This window comes from Elephas maximus, chromosome 4 (genome assembly GCF_024166365.1).
Source record: "Elephas maximus indicus isolate mEleMax1 chromosome 4, mEleMax1 primary haplotype, whole genome shotgun sequence".
NCBI classification, from domain to species: domain Eukaryota; kingdom Metazoa; phylum Chordata; class Mammalia; order Proboscidea; family Elephantidae; genus Elephas; species Elephas maximus.
Genome location: NC_064822.1, coordinates 65,148,806 through 65,173,163, shown reverse-complemented (window position 1 = coordinate 65,173,163; position 24,358 = coordinate 65,148,806). Strand labels below are relative to the sequence as shown.

Sequence of the window (24,358 nt, the reverse complement as noted above, 5' to 3'; positions counted from 1 at the left end):
CGGGAGTGGGTCATTTTTGGTACATACTGGGGCCAACAGGGTGTGGCTGGGGGCAGTGAAGGATGGGGTCTTGTGGTCTGCACCTGTGCTGCTTGAGGGTGTGGTGCTCATTGAGTGGTGCAGTTAGGCAGGAGGGAGTAGGGAGGATGTGATGTGTGGAGCTAAACAGGTGTGGGAAAGAAGAGAGAGAAACAGAAACCAAAAAAAGAAAAAAATGATGCCAAGGGAGTCTGCCGGTGGAGTGGCATGGACCTGGGGAGGCCATGTGCCGGTGGCTTTCTAACTGGTGGTGTGGCACAGCCCATCAAGAAGGGGTAGAGACGGCACACATGGATAGTTGGGTGGGAGAATGGAAAGGAAGGAAAGGAGAGATTAGGAACTGAAAGAAAAAGAAAAAGGCCCATGTAGCCAGGCGGTCGGGAGAAAGCAAAGGAAGGAATGTAGAGAGAGACAAGACAGCAAGAAACAAATGTCCCAATGGAGCCCACCAGTGTGGCGGCATGGACTGGGGAAGCTGTGTGCCAAAGGCTTCCCAGCTGAGCAGTGTGCCATAGCCTATTAAAAAGCAGCATAGGTGGCACACAGCCAGGTGGTTGTGAAAAAGGAAAGGAAGGAAGGTAGAGAGAGAAAAGAAACTGAGAAAAAAAAAAAAAAGAAAAAGAAAATACCCCAAGGGTGCCCACTGGTGTGGCTGCCCGGGCCTGGGAAGCCATGTGCTTTGGCAGCTCCCAAGCCGAGCACTGAGACACAGCCCATCAAAAAGCAGCAGAGACAGCACCTGGAGAAAGGAGGGGAAGGATGGTAGAGGGAATCGAGAAACTGGTGTTGATTATTTTCTGATGTTAAATCATCCCTACACACTTGGTATGAATTCCATTTTGTCATGATGTATTATCTATACACTGTTGAATTCTATTGGCTAGAATTTTCTTGAGAATTTTTGTGCCTATTTTCATGAGAGAGGTTGATCTGTAATTTTCTTTTTCCATGTTGTCTTTTCCTGACTTTCGTATCAAGGTTATACTGCCTTCGTAAAACTAAACTAGTTTGGTAATATTCTTTCCTTTTCTATGTTCTGAAATAGCTCGAGTAGTTTTGTGGGTTAGTATTGCTGTTAGCTCTTCTGTGAATGTTTGGTAGAATTCTCCAGTGATGCCATTTGGGCCAGGGCTATTTTTGTTGTTCTTGTGGGTCATTTTAGTTTTTCTACCTCAGTATGTGTTAGTTTAGGTAGCTAGTGTGTTTCTAGAAATTTGTTCATTTCCTCTAGGTTTTCGAATTTGTTGAAGTACAATTTTTCATACTATTCTGTTATCTTTTTTTATTTCACTTGGGTCTGTTGTGATGTTGCCTGTCTTATTTCTTATTTGGGTTATTTGCTTCCTTTCTCTTTTTTTTTTGTAATTGTGGACAATGTCAATTGTGTTGATCTTTTCAGAGCATCAAATTTTGGTCTTGTTGATTCTTTCCATTGTTTTTCTATTCTCTGTGCCATTTATTTCTGCGCTAATCTTTATTATTGCCTTTCTTCTGGTGTCTGAGGGCTTGTTTTGTTGCTCTCTTTCTGTTTGTTTGAATTATAGTGTTAATGTTTTGATTTGGGCCCTTCTTTTTTGATGTGTGCGTTTACTGCTGAAAATTGACCTCTAACACTGCTTTTGGTGTGTCCCAAAGGTTTTGGTAAGATGTGTTTTCATTCTTGTTTGATTTTGTTAATTTTTTATTCCATCCTTGATTTCTTCTATTGCCCAGCAGTTTTTAATCGTGATATTCAGTGTCCATGTATTTGATTTTTTTCTTTGCTGTTTCTGTTATTAATTTCTACTTTTATGGCATTATGATCAGAGAAGATTCTTTGTATTATTTCAATGTTTTGGATTTTGTTAAGGCTTGCATTGTGGAGTAAAATGTAGTCTATTCTGGAGAATGTTCCATGTGCATTGGAAAAGAATGAATACTTCGCTGCTGTTGGGTGGAGTGTTCTGTATATGTCTGTGAGGTTGAGCTGGTGACCTGTTTCATTTAGATCTTTTGTATCTTTACTGAGTTTCTTTCTAGATGTTCTGTTCTTCACCAAAAGTGGTGTGTTAAAGTCCGCCAATATTACTGTGAAACTGTCTGTTTCTCTTTTCAGTGTTTTTAGAGTTTGTTTTATGTATTTTGGAGTCCTGTCATTGGGTGCGTATGTATTAATTATGGTCATGTTCTCCTAGTGTATTGATCCTATATCATTATATAGTATTTGTCCTTCCTTATCCTTTATGATGAATTTTGCTATAAAGTCTATTTTATCAGAGGTTAATACTGTCACTTCTGCTATTTTTTGGTTGTTGTTTACTTGATATTTTTTTTCCATCCTTTAAATTTTAGTTTATGTCTCTGCATCTGTCATGGATTAACTTTTGTCCCCCCCAAAAAGTGTGTATCAATTTGGCTGGGCCTTGATTCCTGGCATTTTGTGATTTTCCTATATGTTGTAAATTGTGCTTCTATGATGTTAATGAGGGAAGATGGGCGGCTGTTGTGTTAGTGAGGCAGGACTCAATCTATAAGATTGGATTGTGTCTTGAGGCAATCTCTTGAGATATAAAAGAGAGAAGAGAGCAGAGAGCCAGGGGGACCTCATACCACCAAGAAAACAGTGCCGGGAGCAGAGTGGTCTTTTGGACCCGAAGTCCCTGTGTGGAGAAGATCCTAGTCAGGGGGAAGATTGATGAGACGGCTGACAGAGAGAGAAAGCCTTCCCTTGGAACTGACACCCTGAATTTGGACTTTTAGCCTACTTTACTGTAAGGAAATAAACTTCTCTTTGTTAAAGCCATCCACTTGTGGTATTTCTGTTATAGCACCACTAGATGACTAAGGCAGCGTCTAAGGTGTGTCTCTTGTAGACAGCATATAGATGGATCATGTTTTTTAATCCATTCTGTCAGTGTCTCTTTACTGGTGCATTTAGGCCATTTATTTTTAGTGTAATTATCAATAAGTATGAGTTCACTGCCATTGTTTTGATGTATTTATTTATAATCGTGATGTTGACATTTTCTCTGTTCGGATTAATTTCTGTTCTGAGTTGTTTTGTGTTTATGTATTTTCTTTTCATCTCTCTCATTATTGTTGATTTTGTGTCTGCTGAGTATTTATGCTTTTCTTCTTTTTTAGTTGATAGATAGGTTTGTTAGTTTCCTTTGTGGTTACCTTGAAATTTACCTTTATTTTTCTAAGTTTAAACCAGTGTTTTAGTTCTCGATATCACCTTGACTTCCTCTCCATATGGAAGTTCTATGGCTATACCATTTGTTCCCTCTTTTTTGTTTTGATGTTGTTGTCATTTACATATTGATGTCTCTGGTTCCAAATTTTCAATCTTTTAGCTTTGATTTGTTTTTGTGACTTTCCTATCTTGGTTGATCTTTTCTGTGTCCTAGTCTTGGATTGTTTTCTGATGTTGTTGGTTCTCTAACCAGAGGACTTCCTTTAATATTTGTTGTAGTTTTGGTCTGGTTTTTACAAGTTCCTTTTATTTCTGTTTATCTGGAAATGACCTAATTTTGCCAAAGTATTTGAGAGATAGAAACCCTGGTGGCATAGTGGTTAAGAGTTACGGCTGCTAACCAAATGGTTGGCAGTTGGAATCCACCACGCACTCCTTGGAAACCCTATGGGACAATTCTAGTCTGTCCAGTAGGGTCACTCTGAGTTGGGATCGACTCAGTGGCAATGGGTTTGGTGTTTTTTTTTATTTGAGAGACAATTTTGCTGGTTATATAATTCTTGGTTGGCAATTTTTTTTCCTTCAAGACTGTATGTGTCATCCCATTGTCTTCTTGCCCACATGGTTTCTGCTGAGTCACCTGAGCTTAGTCTTATTGGTTCTCCTTTGTAGGTGACTTTTCATTTATCTTTAGCTGCTCTCAGGATGTCTTCGGTTTTGGCAAAATTGGTTATGTCTTGATGGCTTTCTTTTGGGATCCATCCTGTATGGGGTTCGTTGAGCTTCTTGAATAGTTATCTTCTGATGTTCCATGATATTAGGGATTTTTTTCACAGCAAATCTTCAACGATTCTCTCTGTGTTTTCTGTTATCCTACCTGTTCTGGTACTCTGATCATGAGTAGGTTTTTCTCATGACAGTATCCCACAAAACTCTTACACTTTTTTCACTATTCTGATTTTTCCTCAAACAAATCAGTGTCAAGGGATTTATCTTCAGTCTCACTAATTCTGACTTCCATTATCTCAATTCTGCTCCTATGACCTTCTACTGAGTTGTCTAAGTCTGAAATTTTATTATTAATCTTTTGGCTTTCTGGTTGCTGTTTCTGTGTGGTTTCTAGCAGCCCATTTATTCTGTCATTTTGTTCTTGTATTGTTTTTCTTAATTTTTCTGTTGCTTTGTCTGTGAGTTCCTTTGTTTGGTCTGAGTATTGCCTGATCTCCTTCCTGATCTTTTGGAGAACTCTGTATATTAGTTTTGAATTCTTTATCAGGTAATTCCATTGCCTTATCTTCCTCTGGAGTTTTCTGGCTCTTTATTTTGGTCACTTGCTATGGCCATCTTGTCTTGCTTCTTTATGTGATTTGAGTTTGACCGTTGTCTCTGAGAAATCAATAACTCATTATATTTATTTATGGTTTTTTGTTTACTGCATCCTGTATTTTTGGGTTTTTTTTTTTTTATATATATTCAAGTAGGCTGGGCGTGTGTGTTACTCTGGTTGTTGGTGTTATTGAAGTTCTCACCTCTCTGTCTCCAGCTGGTCAGAGCAGCAACTAGGCATGTGTGCCTGGAAGCCTGTTCACTGTTCCTGCGCAGGTGCAGTTTTTCAGGGTGCAGGTGAATGGGTGTCGGTCACTGTGTGGTATGGAGACACTCACCTAGAGTCCTAGGTGGGTAGGGCTGCATGGATGTGTTCAGAGCAGGCACAGGTCTCTGGTTGCAATGGGGGTGATGTGTGGGGCAAGGAGGGGGCTGTTGGCTGCCCCCAGGTGCCCAGATGGAAAGCATGTCCCTGTATGCTACAGTGCATAGTGGGAAGGATAGTGCAGCTGGTCTTTGAGCACCTGGTACCATTGGTTGGAGGGATTGGCAAGCAGCATTAATTCCGAGGCCCCTAGATGAAGGGGGTGGTACCGCTGGCCCTCAGGCCATCAGTCTAGGTGGGCGAGGCCCTTTCTTAGGGGTGGAGTTGTGTCGAATGCCACAAATCTGCAGCTCTCACTTGGCTGATGCTGGTGAAAATGGGCGTCAGGTGGATGCCCAGCCCATTTTGTGCTAATGAGGGTGTGCAGTGCTCTATTGGTCAGCATGGCACTGGGGCAGGGGTGAAGGGTGGGGTGAAGGGTACTGCAAGTCTGTGGACTCCCTATGCCAGTGACTGGGCAAAGAGGTGGGCATCTCTGGACCTGCCATGAGCTCCCAGCTCAGAGAGCATGGCATTGTTGAATGCCGTGAGAATGGTGTCACAGCAGGGTGGGAGATGTGTGAGGGGAAGGAAGTGCTCCTTGGTCGTGGGGCTCTGGCAGGAGGGAGAGTTATGGTGTCAGCATATGTAGTGGGTTGGGAGCTTGCAGTCAACTTTGGCAGGTCTGGTGTCACTCCTGTTTGGTTGTGGAGGTGTGTGCAGATTTGCTGCTGCTTAACTGCACCAGATGGGGTGGGTTTCAGCTTGGGATGTTGCTGCCTGCCTCAGCCTATGTGTGCTGTACAAATTTAGCTAGCAGGTTGCTGGTGATCCCACAAATCTGTATTTCCCTGTTTCTGCTATTTTTCAATTGTCTCTTCTTCCACCTAATGATCGGTCCAATTCTTCAGCTTTGTGTTTGATGACTAGGGCTCCTAGATTGTCATACGTAATCAATTCACTTTTTTTTTTTTGGCCTTTGTTGTAAGGGGGAACAATACAAAGTGTCTGACTATTCCACCATCTTGGCCCTGCCTCCCAGAAATTTATTTTAATAATATATATGCCTGAAAAAAATTTTTATTGTGCTTTAGGTGAAAATAATAATACATTTGTAATTCAGTATTCCAGGATATTATAATTTCACCATGTGATCAATCTAAAATTACTAATGAGATGTTTTACTTTTTTTTTCGTACTGTCTTTGAGGAAATTTGGCGTGTATTTTACACTTACAGCACAGCACACTTTGGACTAGCCATATTTCAGGTGCTCAAGAGTCATATTAGCTTATAGCTACGTATTGGTTAGCACAGCTCTAGGGCTTGCTCTTCTGTCATTTTTTGTGAAGTGGCAGTTTGTTTTGTGAGGTCTCCTGGCCCTATTTCCCTCTTCTACTTTTTTAGACTTTCTTTTTCCTTGGTCTCTATTGCCCCTGTCCTGCTCCATTTGAATTCTGTGCCAGCGTTTTCTTCTCAGTGTGGGGTTTGTTATGGAAGGAAGCTTCGGCTGTTCATTTGGAATATTCATGAGGTCCAAACATCTCCACCTCTTCAGACCCTTGAACTCATTAGCTATTGGAAATGAAACCCAGTTTGACTTGCTAGGTTTTTAAGTGAATGTTGTTACTGCTGCGAGTGTGCTCTGACTTGATTGGACCATTGCGATCCGTAGAATTTTTATTGACTGATTTTTCTGAGTAGATCATCAGGCCTTTCTTCCTCGTCTGTCTTAGTCTGGAAACGCCACTGAAACCTGTTCAGTATCACAGCAACAATCAAGCCTCTAAGACAGATAGGTGGTGACTGTACCTGAGGTGCATTGGCACGGAACGAAAGGTGAGAATTCTACGGCTGAACCACCACTGTCCTTTTAAGTGAATACTTGTTGGTTATTTTGAGTTTTAAACTCCTTTGAGGGTAGTTGCTTCTCTCTGCTTTCTCCAGTGCAGATGCTGGTAATGTGTAGCTCTTCTAACACTCCATTGTTTGTCTCCACTCACTCGTATTTTAGAGTTCTTGAGAATATCTTGTTCCCCAATTTTTGGTGGATGTTTTCCATGGGTTTTAGATTTTGCTATCATAGTTTCTCTGTGTGCTTTTATGGGGGAAATTATAGGGAATTCATTCCCAAGCTTGCTTTATTTACATTCTCATTTTGCTGGAGATTGCTCTTCTAGTAGCTTCTTAAGAAGAGAAAAATGAGAGGTGAACTTTTAGCCCTGGCTTTTCTGACATGTCTCTTATTTTATTCTCACAATTAATATTTTTTCTAATTACAGAATTTTGGTTAAAAACTGTCTTCTTTTGGAATTTTGAGGGCATTGCTTCACTGTCTTGTAGTAACCAGTATATTTGTTGAGAAGTACAACAGCAACTTTGATCATAATGTCTATTTATTTGATCCTGCTTTCTCTTTGGCAGAATTTAGGACCTTCCTTTTGTCTTTTTTTTTTTTTGAAATTGTACTGTAATTAAAAAAAAATGTGCTTTAGATGAAAGTTTACAGAGCAAATTAGTTTCTCTTTCAACACCTAATACACAAATTGTTTTTTGACATTGGTTGCAATCCCTGTGATGTATCAATATTCACCCCTTCCACACCCCAATTCACCATTTCTGCTTGTCCATTTTTCCTGTCCCTTCCTACCTTCTCGTCTTTGCGTTTGGGCAGGTGTTGCCCATTTGGGTGCATGCACGTGATTGAACTATGAAGCACGTTCTTCATATGTGTTATTGTTTGTTTTATAGACCTGTGTAATCTTTGGCTGAAAGGTGACCTTCAGGAGTGACTTCAGTTCTCAGTTAAAAGGTACCTCAGGGCCATAGTCCTCGTGGGCTCCCCCAGTCTCTGTCAGACCAGTAAGTCTTATCTTTTTTGATGATTTTGAGTTTTGTTCCACATTTTTTCTCCTGTTTTGTCCCGGATCCTCTACTGTGATCCCTGTCAGAGTGATTGGTGGTGGTAGCCAGGCACCCTCTAGTTCTGGGCTCAGGCTGGTGGAAGCTGTGGTACTTGTGGTTCATTGGACTAATATTTCCTTTGTGTCTTTGGTTTTCTTCATTCTCCTTTGCTTCAGATGGGGTGGGACCAGTCGATGTGTCTTAGATGGCTGTAATTTGTTTTGAGGTGGGCCTTTTGTTCTTCTCATTCTTTTATTGTGCTGGTGCTCTCTTTGTGACAATGTGCAAAATTTCAAATCAGTGTAAGTTTATAAATTTATGATATATCTGTCATAATTCATGTTTAGAGTTCCAACATAACAGTGAATAATTCTAAGATTAGCAGTCTAGTGAAGTAATACAGATGGAATCAGTTCATTTTTACATTGCTTATTTAATAAATAGTTCTTAAGCACTTACACCTACCACACATCTGTCAGTTTGTCATACTGTGGTGGCTTGCATGTTTCTGTGATGCTGGAAGCTATGCCAATGGTATTTCAAATACCAGCAGGGTCACCCATGGTGGACAGGTTTTAGTGAGCTTCCAAACTAAGACAGACTAGGAAGAAGGATCTGGTGGTCTGCTTCTGAGAAATTGACCAGTGAAAACCTTATGAATAGCAGCAGAACATTGATATAGTGCCAGAAGATGCGCCTCTCAGGTTCGAAGGTACTCAAAATATGATTGGAGAAGCGGTGCCTCCTCAAAGTAGAATTGATCTTAATGATATGGATGGAATAAAGCTTTTGGGACCTTCATCTTTTGATGTGGCACGACTCAAAATGAGAAGAAACAGCTGCAAACATCCATGAATAAACGGAACATGGAACGTACGAAGTATGAATCTAGGAAAGTTGGAAATCATCAAAAATGACATGGAACACATAGAGCTCGATATCCTAGGCATTCGCGAACTGAAATGTAGTGCTATTGGCCATTTTGAATCAGACAATCATATGGTCCACTATGCCAGGAATGACAAATTGAAGAGGAATGGCATTGCATTTGTCATTAAAAAGAGCATTTCGAGATCTATCCTGAAGTACAACATGGTCAGTGATAGGATAATATCGATACACCTATAAGGAAGACCAGTTAACACAAATATTATTCAATTTTACACACCAACCACTAATGCCAAAGAAGAGGGAATTGAAGATTTTAACCAACTTCTGCAGTCTGAAAATGATCAAACATGCAATCAAGATGCATTGATAATTACTGGTGACTGGAATGTCAAAGGTGGAAACAAAGAAGGATCAGTAGTTGGAAAATATGGCCTTGGTGATAACAACGACACTGGAGATCACATGTTAGAATTTTGCATGACTATTGACCTCCTCATTGTAAATGCTTTTTTTTAAATAATATAAATGGCGACTATACACGTGGACCTTGCCATATGGAGCACACAGGAATCAAATCAACTACATCTGTGGAAAGAGATGAGGAGAAGCTCAATATCATCACTCAGAACAGGGCTAGTGGCCTACTGCAGAACAGACCATCAATTGCTTGTATGCAAGTTCAAACTGAAGCTGAAGAAAACTAGAACAAGTCCACAAGAGTGAAAGTATGACCTTGTGTAAATCCCACCTGAATTTAGAGACCATCTCAAGAATAGATTTGATGCATTGAACATTAATGACCGAAGTCCAGAGGAGTTGTGGGATGACATAAAGGACATCATACGTGAAGAAAGCAAAACGTCATTAAGAAGATGGGAAAGAAAGAAAAGACTAAAATGGATGTCTGAAGAAACTCTGAAGCTTGTTCTTGAATGTAGAGTAGTTAAAGCAAATGGAAGAAATGATAAAGTAAAAGAGCTGAACAGAAGATTTCAAAGGGTGGCTAGAGAAGACAAAGTAAAGTATTATAATGAAATGTGCAAAGACCTGGAATTAGAGAACCAAAAGGGAAGAGAACACTTGGAATTTCTCAAGCTGAATGAACTGAAGAGAACATTCAAGCCCCAAGTTGCAGTTCTGAAGGATTTCTTGGGCAAAATAGTGAATGATGCAGGAAGCATCTAAAGAAGATGGAAAGACACAGAGACACTGTACCAAGAGGAATTGGTCAACACTCATCCATTTCAGGAGGTAGCATATGATCAAGAAATGACGATATTGAAGAAGTCCAAGCTGCCCTGAAGGCATTGGTGAAAAACAGGCTATAGCAATTGATAGAATACCAGTTGATATATTTCAGCAAATGGATGCAGCACAGGAGGTGCTAATTCGTCTGTGCCAAGGAATTTGGAGGACAGTTACTTGACCAACTGACTGGCAGAGATCCATATTTGTGCCCATTTCAAAGAAAGATGATCCAACAGAATGTGAAATTTATTGAACAGTATCATTGATATCACTCACAAGCAAAATTTTGCTGAAGATCATTCAAAAACAGTTGCAGCAGTACAGCGACAGGGAACTGCCAGAAATTCAAGCCGAATTCAGAAGAAGACGTGGAATGAGGGATATCATTGCTGATGGATGGATATCGTCACTGATGAAGTGTGGCTGAAAGCAGATAATACCAGAAAGATGTTTACCTGTGTTTTATTGACTATTCAAAGGCATTTGACTGTGTGGATCACAACAAATTTGGATAACATTTGAAGAATGGGAATTCCACTTAATTGTGCTCATGCTGAATCTGTACATAGACCAAGAGGCAGTTGTTCGAACAGGACAAAGGGATACTGCATGGTTTAAAGTCAGGAAGGGTGTGCATCAGGATTGTATCCTTTCACTATACTTATTCAGTCTATGCTGGCAAGTAATCTGAGAAGCTGAGTTATATGAGGAAGAACGCAACACCAGGATTGGAGGAAGGCTCATTAACATACTGTGATATGCAGATGACACAATATTGCTTGCTGAAGGCAAAGAGGACTTGAAGCACTTACCAATAAAGGTCAAAGGTTACAGCCGACAGTATGGCTTACACCTCAACATAAAGAAAACAAAAATCCTCGCAACGGGACCAATAAGTAACATCATGAGAAAAGACTGAAGTTGTAAAAGATTTCATATTACTTGGATCCACAATCAATGCCCATGGAAGCAGCCATCAAGAAATCGAATGATGTATTGCATTGGGCAAATGTGTTGCAAAAGACCTTCTTTAAAGTGTTAAAAAGTGAAGATGTCACTTGGAGGACTAACGTGTACCTGACCCAAGCCATGGTATTTTAAACTGCCTCATGTACATGGTACATGTGAAAGCTGGACAATGAATAAGGGAGACTGAAGAAGAATTGATGCCAGTTGAATTATGGTGTTGGTGAAGAATATTGAGTACACAGTGGGCTGCCAGAAGGACAAACAAGTCTGTCTTGGAAGAAATGCAGCCAGGGTGCTCCTTGGAAGCGAGGATGGCAAGACGTCATCTTATGTACTGTGGACATGTTATCAGGAGGGACCAGTCCCTGAGAAGAACATCATACTTGGTGAAGTAGAGGGACAGTGAAAAACAGGAAGGGCCTCAATGAGACAAATTGACACAGTAGCTACAGCAATGGGCTCAAAAGTAGCAAGGATTGTGAGGATGGTGTTACCGCAGTTTCAGGAGTTGGAGCCTCCTGCTGTAAACAGCCAGCTCTTGAGACAGGGGTGAGGTGGGTAGCAAGAGCTTTATTAATATATCAATATATGGAGACGGGGGAACAGGGATATGAAGACAGAGGAGAATGATCTCCTCCTAAACCTGTCTGTCTCAAGAAACTGGAGGCCACCTGGGGTTTTTTAGGGAAAAGGTTTTAGGAACTTGTGGAATGTCCATTTTCTTTCTGTGTGGTTTCGATGGTCACGTTTCAAACACGTTGGTCTTTTCCTGCCATTATCCCATCAGCCCAGGGGGTGACTGGCGCCATCCTGGTGAGCATCACCCTGTTTGACAGGCTTAGATCGATATCACTTGTTTTTTCATGGTCCTAGGGGAAATATTCATTAGTTTTTATTTCCAAGGAGTGCCTGGTGGATTCAAACTACCATCCTTTTGATTAGCAGCGGTAGCATTTAACCACTATGGCGTAGTGGTTAAGTGCTACGGCTGCTAACCGAAAGTCGGCGGTTTGAAACCGCCAGGCGCTTCTTGGAAACTCTATGGGGCAGTTCTACTCTGTCCTATAGGGTCGCTATGAGTCGGCATCGACTTGACGGCACCGGGTGTGGTTTCGGGCTTACCACCAGGGTTTCCAACAAGCACTTACTGTGAATAAAATACTCTTTCTGTTGAGTTAACAGCCCTGATGTACAGACTGTCTTAATCTCATTTTTGGTGAAGGCTCCATGAAAACGAAGTGGATTTTAACTCACTAATAGGTTTATCTCATTCTCTTCAGATATAGATGTCAATTGTATTTCTCCAAATTTCTTAGCGTCTGAGCCCTGACTCATTCAGATGACAAAGCTGGCAACTTGTGACCATCTAGAAGGAAATGAATATATCACTTGGTTTACAGAAGTGGAAGTTGCATAAAATACAGAGATATGGGTTTGAGTTTCATCTGCACCACTTATAACTATTGTTTGGTCTTAGACAAGTTATTTAATCTATCTAACTTTTGGTTTCTTCAACTGTAAAATGAGAATAATACTTATTTTTCAGGATTATTTTTAAGTTAAAGTAATGACTATAAAATCATTTTGTTAATTGCAAAGTGCTATGTAAATTTCCTCTTTCTTCTTTGCTTCTTTCTTTTTCTTTCATTGAATTAAAGATGTAATGGAGCCCTGGTGGCATAGTGGTTAAGAGCTATGGCTGCTAACCAAAAGGTAGGTGGTACGAATCCAACAGCCGCTCCTTGGAAACCCTCTGGGGCAGTTCCACTCTGTCTTATGGGATCAGTATGAATTGACTTGACAGCAACGGTTTAAAAAAGTTTTTTTTTTTAATTAATGATACTATTTTTTTGTATTGTTGTTTTGGAAGCAGCTGGCACTGTAGGCAGAAACAGAAATCATTGGTATCCATCCACTTAACCTCCACTTAAACATTCCATGAGTTTATCCTCTTTCATTGCTAGAAAATTATTTATGCAAGCACTTTGAGATAAGGTTATGCTGGCAATATCAACCTGTTTTGGTCTATGAACAGCTAAAATTTGATTGAAATTGAAATATTCAAATGATATATCTGATTGGTTTCTAATAGGAGAACATTGCTTTATTAACTTTCCATGAGAAAAAAATCTTTGGCTTGTTATGTTTTTTATTCTTTAAGAAATACATGCCCATAAAATATCAAATACTATAACAGCTTTAAGGTAAACATGAATTGCCCTGTTTACTCCATTGTTATTTTTATATATCCAGAGAAAGCTATTTTTAACAGTTTGATTATATTTTTCCCTACAATTTTTATAAGCTTTTGTTTCTACACAAATTGACTACAATATATATAATTCTGTAATTTAACTTCTTCACTTAGCAATACATTGTGGAACTTATTGTAAGTGGTCCTATTAACAAGGCTACAGGAGATGAAGTGGCTGCGAGGGAAAGGACAATTCAAGGACTGCTGAGTAAAAGAGTGCTTCTTATGGCACTGGACAGCCTAAAGAGAGAATGACAAGCTCAAAGTCCTGAACTCTTGGCTCCAGGTAAAACCTGACAATCAGATTTTCGATCTTCTATCTATGTGAGAATCTTTTATTGCTTGTAGCTGCAAGCTGAAGCCAAAACCAAACTCAAAATTTGATTCTACAGGTTAGAATATTACAAACTCAGTCGAATTCAAGCTTTACTAGATCATTAAGTAACAACTAGAGGCCTGATCGTGATAAAACGTAACCTCAAGAACTTAGAGAAGTAGAAGTTGCATAAAATATGGAGGATTCGGGCCAAAGCACCCGCCCCGCAAACATTCAAAGCTCGTAAGTTTCGTTTCATTTGCCCACAAAGGAAGTAGGCATTGTGAGGGCCTGACTCCACCCTGTGGTTAAATAACTTGTCCAAGGTCACAAAGCCAAAAAACGACAGGTTTTCATACCAAGGTAATCTGTCTCCAGGAGCCCTGGTGGTGCAACAGTTAAGTACTTGGCTGCTAACTGAAAGGTTGGCCATTGGAACCCACCCAGTGGCTCCACAGGAGAAAGAACTGGCAATCTGCTTCTTAAAGATTGCAGCCAAGAAGACCCGGTGGGGCAGTTCCACTGCGTCACATGGGGCTGCTATGAGTCAGAAATCAACTCCACACCACTCAACAACAACAATCTGTCTCCTTTAAAATCCAGGCCCCTGACCACTACTCTTTACTGCTCATTGATAATCTATTATGAGTGGGGTTGGGAGGTCAGTATAAATAATAAGTATATTCTCCATTCAAATATTTATTTAGCTGTTAATATCTGAAAGAAGTATCATTCTGTACCTAATTTTCTGTCAGCTGTAGCTGCTGTCTTTCTGCGTTCCCAGGAAACTTTGGTTGGAATTCAGATTTAGACTCTGTAGATGAAATTTCACTGGCTCATTTTCATTTATTTATTCCTTTTTAAGTGCTTCTTCTGTCACCAGGAAGTCTGAGCCGTATATCCTACAGTTGTGCTGGAGTTGCTAGCGGGAGCACGCCCTCTAGTGGTCGCATGCTGATATGCAGCCAGATGCAGCATCCACGCAAAGTGCTTCTATGACATTTCTTTCCTATTATAAGTGCAATGGCAGGAGTAGGTGATGAGAAAAAAGAAAATATTGAAGAGGAAACAAACAAACAAAAATCTTATAGTGAGTCTCAATGCATATTTCTTTTTAGTTAGAGGATGATACTATCCTTCAATTTATATGGCCGAATGTAAGATCACAGGGGACAATTATTATTCCTGGCTCAGATCCAGGCAACCCGAGTATGCCGGAGCTTTTTTTTTTTTTTTTAATACAAAACCCACCACCATATCTTGACAGCTTCAAAAAGGGCTGAAAAGAAGAATTCTGGCTAAATTTTGAAGTAAATGCCAGATCGTAAAATTGCTGTGAAAACCATCACAAGCCTATTCATTCTCCTTAAGGACCTACTTTTAAGTAAATGTAATTCTCTTCCTTTTTCTGTTCTTTACCGAGGGAATGTGTCTGAGGAGCAGCTCTTGAGTATGAGTTCTAGAGTCACAAACTATATGTATTGTCCTCATGTAGAGTCAAGTGGAAATGATAGACTTTTTTTTTTTTAAGTTTGGACAATAATAACTAAAACATGAGAAAAGTGCAATGTAATCTTAGCCAGTTGTGATTATTACAACAAGATAGTAAAGCTACCAAATTTATCAGCGTTTGTGCTACACAATCCCTAGTGTTCCTTTTCTCAGGTCATGGGGTCTATGTACCAGAGTACAATTTATCTTCATCCCGTCTTACTTGGCCCTCTTATATTGTGACTGATTCTTAACAAGGAATGAGATTTTCTGCAACTATGGCAAAGCATATCGTGAAGACTGAAGTCATTTAGCTAGGAAAAATACAAACGAGCGTGAGGAAAAGAAGAAAAACAACTAACTTACTGATTTCTAGTCTGTCTTTGCTGAAAGCACTGTTAATGCAGCAAGTGTTTAATGAGTGTCTTGTGTTTGTGAGTGGACAAAAATGAACACATCGTTCTTCTATTCAAAGAGCTTACAAACAGTAAGAGAGAGAATATCAGTAGCAATCCAAAGAAAACAAGGGAGATCATCTTTCAGACTGGGAGGATAGTACACGTCTTATCAAGTATTATTTGAGCTAGTCATGTACAATGGGAAGAATTTCAGCAGGCAGGTGTAGGAGGGAAGGTATACTAGGCAGAGGGAATTTTAGCAAGCACTCAATGCTCACGGTGATTACAGTGTTTGACTAGTACTTTGGTTTGCTGGAGCATATTTTGAGTGGAAGGGAAGACTGAGACTTGAGAATGGAATGGTACTTTGAACTTTATTCTGTAAGCCGAAGAGAACAATTAAAGGCAATGAGGAGAATGAGGCACATCGGAGAGCTTTAAGGACACTGTTCTGGTGGGAACATATAAGCTGAATTGGAAGGAGGAAAGCAATAGGTAAGCTGACTAGCTAGAAGGTTATGAGAGTGGAGGAAACGAGGAGTAATAAAGGCTTACGCTGCACCATCGAAGGCAGATATTAATGTATAATTGAGGGGGCTGAGCTAGAAAAGTGATTCTCCACCAATACTACCACTACCACCAGCTGTTGTTGAGTCAGCTCTGACTCATGGTGACCCCATGTGTGTGAGAACAGAACTGTGCTCCACAGGATTTTCAGTGGGTGATTTTTCGGAAGTAGATGGCCAGGGCTTTCTTCCTCTGGGTGGACTCAAATCCTCAATCTTTTGATTAGCTGCCAAGTGTGTTAACCATTTACACCCCTCAGGGATTCCTGTAGTTAGAATAGATGCTTCAAAGTCTGATAGTGTCAACATCTGGGTGGTTTTGGGGTTGTTGATTGATTTAACCTTGAGAATTGGTCACATTTTCCTGGTTCTTTGTGTGTTGAATAATTTTGGACTGTATCCTGGATACTTGAATGTTATGCTGTATAGGCTTTGGGTTCTACTGAAATCCTCTAAAGAATGTTAATGTTAATTTTTGGTTTTAGCAGTCAATCAGTTCAGTTCTGTCTTATCTTTGATGCTGGCTCCAATGTTAGTTCAGTTTTCAAACCTTTTTACTGCTCCGAGTCTGCGCCACATATGTGCGTTCGTCTGAGACTTGGGCAGTGGTTTAAATCTTAGTTCACTTCTCAAAGACTTTGCTGTGCTGCTTTGAGGCTGACTTACACATATGCAGTTTAGGAACAAATCTGGGATTTGTGAAGTTTCCTACACAGAATTAGGGGATTCCCTTCTTCAAGTTCTTTCTTGCCGAAAGTTCTCCATAGTCGCTGACCCAGAAGGTCCCCTTTTCCTGTTTCCTCTGGCCACATTGATGAAGTTTCTCCTGCGCTGCTGCTGTGCATTTCCGCGTGTTGGGCCTGCCCTCAAGTCATAGCTGTGAGGACAAGAAAATGGGAGATCATCCTCTTACAGGCATGTCTCCAAGTTTTGACTCCCCTGCTCTTACTTTCTTTTCAGAGTCCTCAAATAATTGCTTTTTAACTTTATTCAGAGTTTTCGGTTTTAAACAGTGGGAGAGATAGGCTCTGTGGTGGGCTTAGTCCGTTTTGGGATTCTTATTTATTCTTTTTTAGCAGATGCATTGCAGTAGATACAGCATCATTTATTTACCCCTTTGTCATTAGTGTTTGGCAATAGGTTTTAATCAGTTTTTACGTTTACAAAACAGCACTGCTGTGAATATCTGTGTACGTTATCTGTGCATGCTAGACAAAATGTATTTATCCAGTAGTTTCTCAGAAATAGAATGCTGGGTCAAACAGCATGTGCATTTAACAGTGTAATAGGGTTTTCCAAATAGCTCTTAAAAACTGTGCATTTTGATTTGGGCTTATGGATATTTTTAATTTTTGCTAATCTGATTGATAAAATGTAATCATTTTAATCCTGCTGGATGGTGACCAACTTTTCATATATTTAGTGTTCATTGGGTTTATCTTTTTCTGTGAATTGCTTCTTCATTTGTTTTGCTTTATTTTCTATTGGTTTGTTGGTCTTATTCCTATGATTTTGTGACCTCCTTGAGTATTAAGGAAGAGAACACTTCGTCATGTAAATTGCAAATATTGTCCCTAGTGTTGACTGTCCTTTATGAAACAAGATGCTTTAAAGTGAAAGTAGTATAACATTTGGCGTTAGAGGTTTGGTTTGAGTTTAATTATCACTACTTGTCCTTAGCTGTGTGAAAAAAGTTATTAAAATGAAGTTACTTAAAATGGAAATTCTGGCCAAGATCCTAAGTTGGCATACATTAGGCATCAAAACGAGATGTGGCACAGGACAGCCTGTAGGATGTTAACAAACTCTTACGTGCCTATTAAACATCTCACCCATTTGAAGTGGATAAGAGAATCAGGTTGGTGAAGATCGGGGAGCATTTTTACGAAAGATTCTCTGCAGAGAGCTGTAATATGCGTCCCATTTATCCTCCCCAGGAATAACGGAGAGGGTTGTTTGTCCTTTTGTTGCTGACTTGTAGGAGTTATTTATGTATTCTGGACTTTAAATCCTTATCAGATATATGGTTCCCAAATACTTTTTCTCAGGCTGTAGGTTGTCTCTTCACTTTGTCGATAAAATCCTTCGATGCAGAAAAGTTTTTCTCATTGCAGTTTTAATTTGCATTTCCCAAATGAGTAATGGCGTTGAGCATCTTTTTGGTGCTATAGTAATTTGTATATCTTCTTTGGTAAAATGTCTACTAAAATATTTTGCCCGTTCTTAAATTGAGTTGTCTATTTCTGAATTGTAAGTGTTCTTTATATATTCTGGATTCAAATAATTTCACTTTGTAAATGATGTTTTTTGAAGTGTAAAAATTTGAATTTTAATGAAATTCAATTTACCAATTTTTTTTCTTTTCTGATTGTGTTTCTGGTGTCATAGCTAAGAAATCTTTGCCTAACCCAAAGTCTCAACTGTTCCTTTTGAAATAATAATGTGATAACAACATATGTGTTCCAAACTACTCAGGGACATTTAACCAGTGAGGGAAAGAACTAATGAGGATGACTTATTTAAGGTGATGAAATTAGTACTGTTATTATTAACTCGTTTCAGTGCTGCATTTTATTAAAGGCCCTGTAGTTAGATTAAGTATAGGGTTCCTTCATATTTTCTCAGTTGTCTGCACTTATTAATAAGCCTTCTCATGCTACTCAGGTTTAGTGACTCCTCAACCAGCCACGTGAGTAAATTTTTGGAGAGTAACCAGTTTTAATTTAAAGGTGGCCTCAAAAATATCGAGTACAAATAAAGGTGATTAATTATGCCAATCCATGCTCAGGAGCTTACACGTATTTTGGTGAAAATTAGATTTTTTTCTAACCAGTATCTTCTAGTAGTCCTGGTGGTGCAGTTGTTAAGAGCTCAGGCTGCAAACCAAAAGGTCAGCCTTTTGAATCCACCAGCCTCCCCTTGAAACCCTATGGGGGAGTTCCACTCTGTCCTATAAGGTCGCTTTAGTCGGAATCGACTCTAAGGCAATGGCTTTTTATTATCGTCTAGCGGAAAACATAATGTATAAATATAAAGGTATCGTCTGGAGTGGCCTGTGTCTCTAGTGAAAAGATTAACACATTTTTAAAAGATGCGTTTAAAGAGTTGTTCTCAAAACATTTTGTCTTTACGTTTAGTGGTAACCAAGTATTCAACTGTTAGTTTAGTTCTCTAATGGAAGCTACGGCCTACTTAGCTTGCTGTTTGCCAAGGATGTGCTTAACACAGAGGCTTAAAGGTCAGACTGAAAATATTTCAGTAGGAAGACTGTCAGGGGCTGATTCTGTGACATCTCCTTGGCAGAAGTAGTGTCTCTCAACTATTGACAGGTTGCCACAACCTACATTTAGTTGCATGTGGCTTGTGTAAAAAGAATAATCAACAGTAGTGGAGCTGGGGACTCTCATCCCTTTCCATTTGTGACCAGCCACTACGTGAATTCCATTTGCTTTTTTGGTAAAAATCTTTAATATTCTTATAGTTCTAAGGAACCACAGAATCTTGAATTTAAAAGAGATCTAAATGACAATTTAGATGGTAATGGGTAATGTATCGATGAGGCGTCTGGGTGGCAAAAACTGTAAGTACTCGGCTGCTAATCAAAAGGTTGGCAGTTCAGACCCATCAAGAGGAACCCTGCAAGAAAAGCCTGGCAATCTACTTCCCAAAAACAGGCCATTGAAAACCCTGTGGAGCACAGATCTACTGTGACACACATGTGGTCTCCATGAGGTGGAATCAACTCTACAGCAACTGGCCTAATGTATCAGTGTTGATTTCTCGATTTTGATGATTATGTTTTGGTTACTTAGGAGAAGATCCTTGAATGTAGGAAATACACTCTAAAGTATTTGGAGCTGATGGGGTATCATATCAGCAACTTACTCTCAAGTGGCTCAGGAAAAAAAGTTTTGTACTTGTAACTTTTCCAATTTTGTTTTTGTTCCAAAGCAAGAAAAAAAAAAGGCAAAAAAAGTTCTGTGAGGTTGAATAGGTATGCTTATAACTCACATTGGAAGGAGATTATGAAGGAGTTTCACCTTAGAGTGCTCATGTCTAATGTGGCCCATGCTGGGATATTTTGAATGTCCAGTTTCCCCTGTAACCATGTCCACTATCCAAGACTTTTCTGCTGGACTTGGGGAGTCAGCTGCTATCAGTGATCTTGTTGAAGTCCCTTCTGCCTTGGGGTGTGAATTCAGACTGCAAGAGTCAGAGTTGGGGAAATATATTGGGTGATATTGATGGTGGTGAATTTTCTTACTCTTACCTGATGTTGTTGTGTCCTGTTGAGTTTATTCCGACTCAAAGTGACCCTATATGACAGAGTAGAACTGTTCTATAGGGTTTCCTAGGCCACAATCTTTATGGGAGCAGATCACCAGGTCTTTTGTCACTCAGAACAGCCAGGTGGGTTTGACCCGCCAACCTTTGGATTGGCAACTGAGGGCTTAACCATTGTGCCACTGGTGGGCTGTTCAAATTCATATGTGCCCACATGCAAACATAATTGTTTGAATTTTGTTTTCTTGGTGAATTCAGAGAACACAGGTCTCAGCAAAGATTCTCTAACCATTTGGTTCCTCTTTCTTTTTTTTTTCTTTCCTATTTCTTTGCCCACCCTTTGAGTTCCCACTTATTGTATTTGCTAGGGTATGTGTAAAGGCTGTGGTTCTCATTGTGCTGCTTCTGGGGGTTGGGCCTCTGTCTGTGAACTGAGTGGCCTCATATTGAGGATTTATTTTTCACTGATACTTCTCTGGGGGTAGTTGCCCAAATTCGACCTCTGCTGTCATGTAGTTGAGTGATAGGAAGTTTCATTATTTAACACCATGTTTGTTCTCATTTTTAAGATATTTTAGGGAAGGGAGGAAACAAATTTTCTGAAGAAAGCAAAAGACCTCTTCTCAATATGGCTTCAGAGTTGACGTATGCAGAAATGAAGTTCAAAAATGAATCCAACACCTCAGGTTCCAACTCAGAGCCTCCTGCAGGTAGGAAACATTATCTGGTGGTCAGAGTTAGCGATGAGATGAAGAATGAAGCGAAGGCATAGACGTAGGTGATTGTTATGGTTTGAATTGAGTCCCCCCAAAATGTGTGTCAGCTTGAATATGCCATGATTCCGAGTATTGTGTGATTGTCCACCATTTTGTCATCTGATGTGATTTTCCTATGTGTTGTTAATCCTACTTCTATGATGTTAATGAAGCAAGATTAGAAGCAGTTATGTTAATGAGGCAGGACTCAATCTACAAGATTAGGTTGTATCTTGAGTCAGTCTCTTTTGAGATATAAAAGAGAGAAGTGAACAGAGAGATAGGGGACCTCATACCACCAAGAAAGCAGAGCTGAGAGCAGAGCATGTCTTTTCAACGTGGAGTCCCTACACTGAGATGCTCCTAGACTAGGGGAAGATAGATGACAAGGACCTTCCCCTAGAGCCGAAGAGAAATCCTTCACCTGGAGCTGTCACCTTGAATTTGGACTTGTAGCCTACTAGACTGTGAGATAATAAATTTATCTTTTTTAAAGCCATCCAGTTGTGGTATTTATGTTATAGCAGCACTGTTTAACTAAGTTAGTGATGTTAGTTGCTGGTTCTGTGAGTGGCCATGACTGGAAACACTGAGAATTCCTATAAGACTGAGTTCCCTATAGATAGGCATTAAGGAGTAGTACAGTTAAATGATGGGGGAGAAAAATATGATGACCCTGTCTTCTGAGAAGTTGTGCTCCTGCGCCCTCTGAGGCTCAGCGGGGCTGGGGTCCAGTTATTAGGTCCAGCTCATGAATCATGTATGGCCCACAAAGGGGTTGTTGATGTATTAGTACACTTTGGGTGAACAGTGTTGAGGGTGTATTTTTTAGTTTTGGACTGAATTGGAACAAAAGAACATTGCAGATGAAAGACTAGAAAGTCTAACAAAGAAAGCAAACGCCTTAAATCTGCAGGGAAAACTTTCTGAAATCAGAAAATCCACTGCATAGTGTATCTCCAAGATGGACTCAATTAATTAGTCTTGGGAGTTCGTTAAAAGGTAATTTGAGTGGCAAGTATGGTATCTTAGATAAAGAGCAAAAGAGATTTTAAAAAGTGCATGCAAGACTACAAGAAGTCATGGGAGAAGATCAGGATTGCTCAGGCTTTTCAAAAACATTTCTCTGGAGATATGAACAAGCATGAAGGGAGATTTTTTTGCCCTCTTGAAAAACTTTATATTATTTATTATGTTGCTGTTATTAGGTGCTGTGGAGCTGATTCCAACTGATAGTGACCCTGTGTACAACAGAAGAAAAACTTGCCAGTGCACCGTTCTCATAATCATTGCTATGTTTGAATTCATTGTTGCAGCCGCTGTGTCAGTCCATGTTGTTGAGTGTCTTCCTCATTTTTGCTGACTCTCTACTTTACCAAGCATTTGTCCTTCTCCAGGGACTGGTCCCTCCTGATAACTTATCCAGAGGGAGTGAGATAAAGGCTTGCCATTTTTCCTTCTAATGAGCATTCTGGCTGTACTTCTTCTAAGACATATTTGTTCTTCTGCCAGTCCACTCATTATTATACAAGTAATAATGTTCATTTTAGAAAAAATTATCAACTAGAGGTACATAAAAATTTAAATTATACCTAATCTTACCATCCAGAAATAAGCATAATTTGGAATTTAGTGTATATCTTTTCAGGTATAAATATACATAAACGTGTATATGTATTGTTTTCTAAATATGAGATCACATTATCCAATACTGAGGTTTTCCCCCCATGACCTACTTGACAAGATAAGTTTCAGAAAGTAATTCTTAACTATGAAGTGGGAACTAAAAGGAACTGGCTTTATCCTAAGGAAATGATCAGGGATGATTATAAAGATTAATCTGCTATAGCATTACTCAGAGTCCTTGGGTAGCGTACATGGGTTAAGTGCTTGACTACTAGGCAAAATATTGGCAGTTTGAACCCACCCAGAGGCCTCGGAAGATAGGCCTGGTGATCTGTTTCTGAAAACCCTATGGAGCAGTTCTACTCTGCACATGTGGGGTCATCAGGAGTTGGAATCGACTCAACAGCAACTAACAACAGCAGCATTATTTAAGGTCATTAAAGATGGAAATAATTTAGAGAATTATTTAAATATATAACACAATATCATCTGACCATAATAGTGTTAAGGAAGAAAATATGGTGGTAAAAATGTTCATGGTATAGTATAAAGAAAATAGTGGACTAGAAATCAGTACTTATGGTATGTCAGTCATGTGGGAAAATGTGCACATATGTATATATACTTTAAAAATTCCTGGAAGGATAGGTAGCAAAATGTTAGTAATAGTTATCTGTCAATGACAGGAATTTGGGCTTTTGGGTATTTTGTAAAATTTCTAAAATGAACATTATTATTTCTTTCACATTCCTTTTTCTATTTCTGTTATTATTTCAGGTGTGATACAGTTAGTAATTGTGTGTCATCCAAGAAAAGGAAGAGGAGGAAGAAGAACCAAGGACAGAATTTATAACTGATGAATCTAATTTGGTTTCTCCTCCAGCTCCCAAAGAGAAGACCAGCCCTCGGCAAAGTAATCCTGGTTTTCCCAAGCAGCTTCTTGCCTCATTGTTGACACATCTGCTACTATTGGCAATCTCATCCTTTATTGCTTTTATCAGTAAGTATGCCGCCTGAATCAGTAAGGAATGTCTGCCTTACACGAACAGAAGGGTGTCTATTAGATACTGACATTTAAAAATGGGTTTATCCAAAACTACAGAGAAGTTTTCTCTAGGGGAGACATAATTGGTGGGAATTTTAAGGAGCTCTGGTGGTGCAGTGGTTAAAGTGCTCTGCTGCTAACTGAAAGGTTGGTGATCTGAACCCACCAACTGCTCCTCTGGAGAAATATGTGGCAATCTGCTTCTGTAAAGATTACAGCCTTGGAAATCCCACGGGATGGTTCTCCTCTGTCCTATAAAAAAATGTCCTATAGGGTCGCTATAAGTTGGAATTGACTAGGCGGCAACTGGTTTGTTTCTTTTTAATAAGGAATTTTGCTCTTTATTTGTATTTAGTTACTCTCCTTAAAAATAATGAATCCACTCCTTTGAAGAAACAGAAAAACATATGTGTGGGCATGTGTTGCAGAGGAAAATCTTTGGACACTATCTCTACATAACCCACCATAGACATGACCAAAAAACCACTGAACCACCAGGGCTCCATATTAGACATAGTGCCCATAGATTATGTGAGACTGAATCTTTATTTCCTTAGTAGCATTTTTAAGGCCAACCCTATCTGAGTGCACAAAAACTTATATTTTGGGATGAGTAGGTGGACAAGAGGAAACATAACAGGGAGAGTTCCCCATTGTATTTTCGGCGTATGTGCTTTTGTCCTGCTCAATACTGTGAGTTCTAAAAGG

At 39.6% G+C, this 24,358-nt stretch overlaps 1 protein-coding gene across 1 annotated transcript; it reads left to right on the top strand.

The window, feature by feature from the left end:
- The first annotated feature begins 802 nt into the window (after window positions 1-802).
- LOC126076238 (C-type lectin domain family 4 member A-like) lies at window positions 803-23,622 on the top strand. Its single transcript, XM_049884816.1, has 3 exons — window positions 803-864; window positions 20,794-20,934; window positions 23,489-23,622. Exons 1-3 carry the CDS (start codon window positions 840-842, stop codon window positions 23,620-23,622), a joined length of 300 nt encoding a protein of 99 aa, XP_049740773.1. The 5' UTR covers window positions 803-839.
- Window positions 23,623-24,358: the final 736 nt, after the last annotated feature.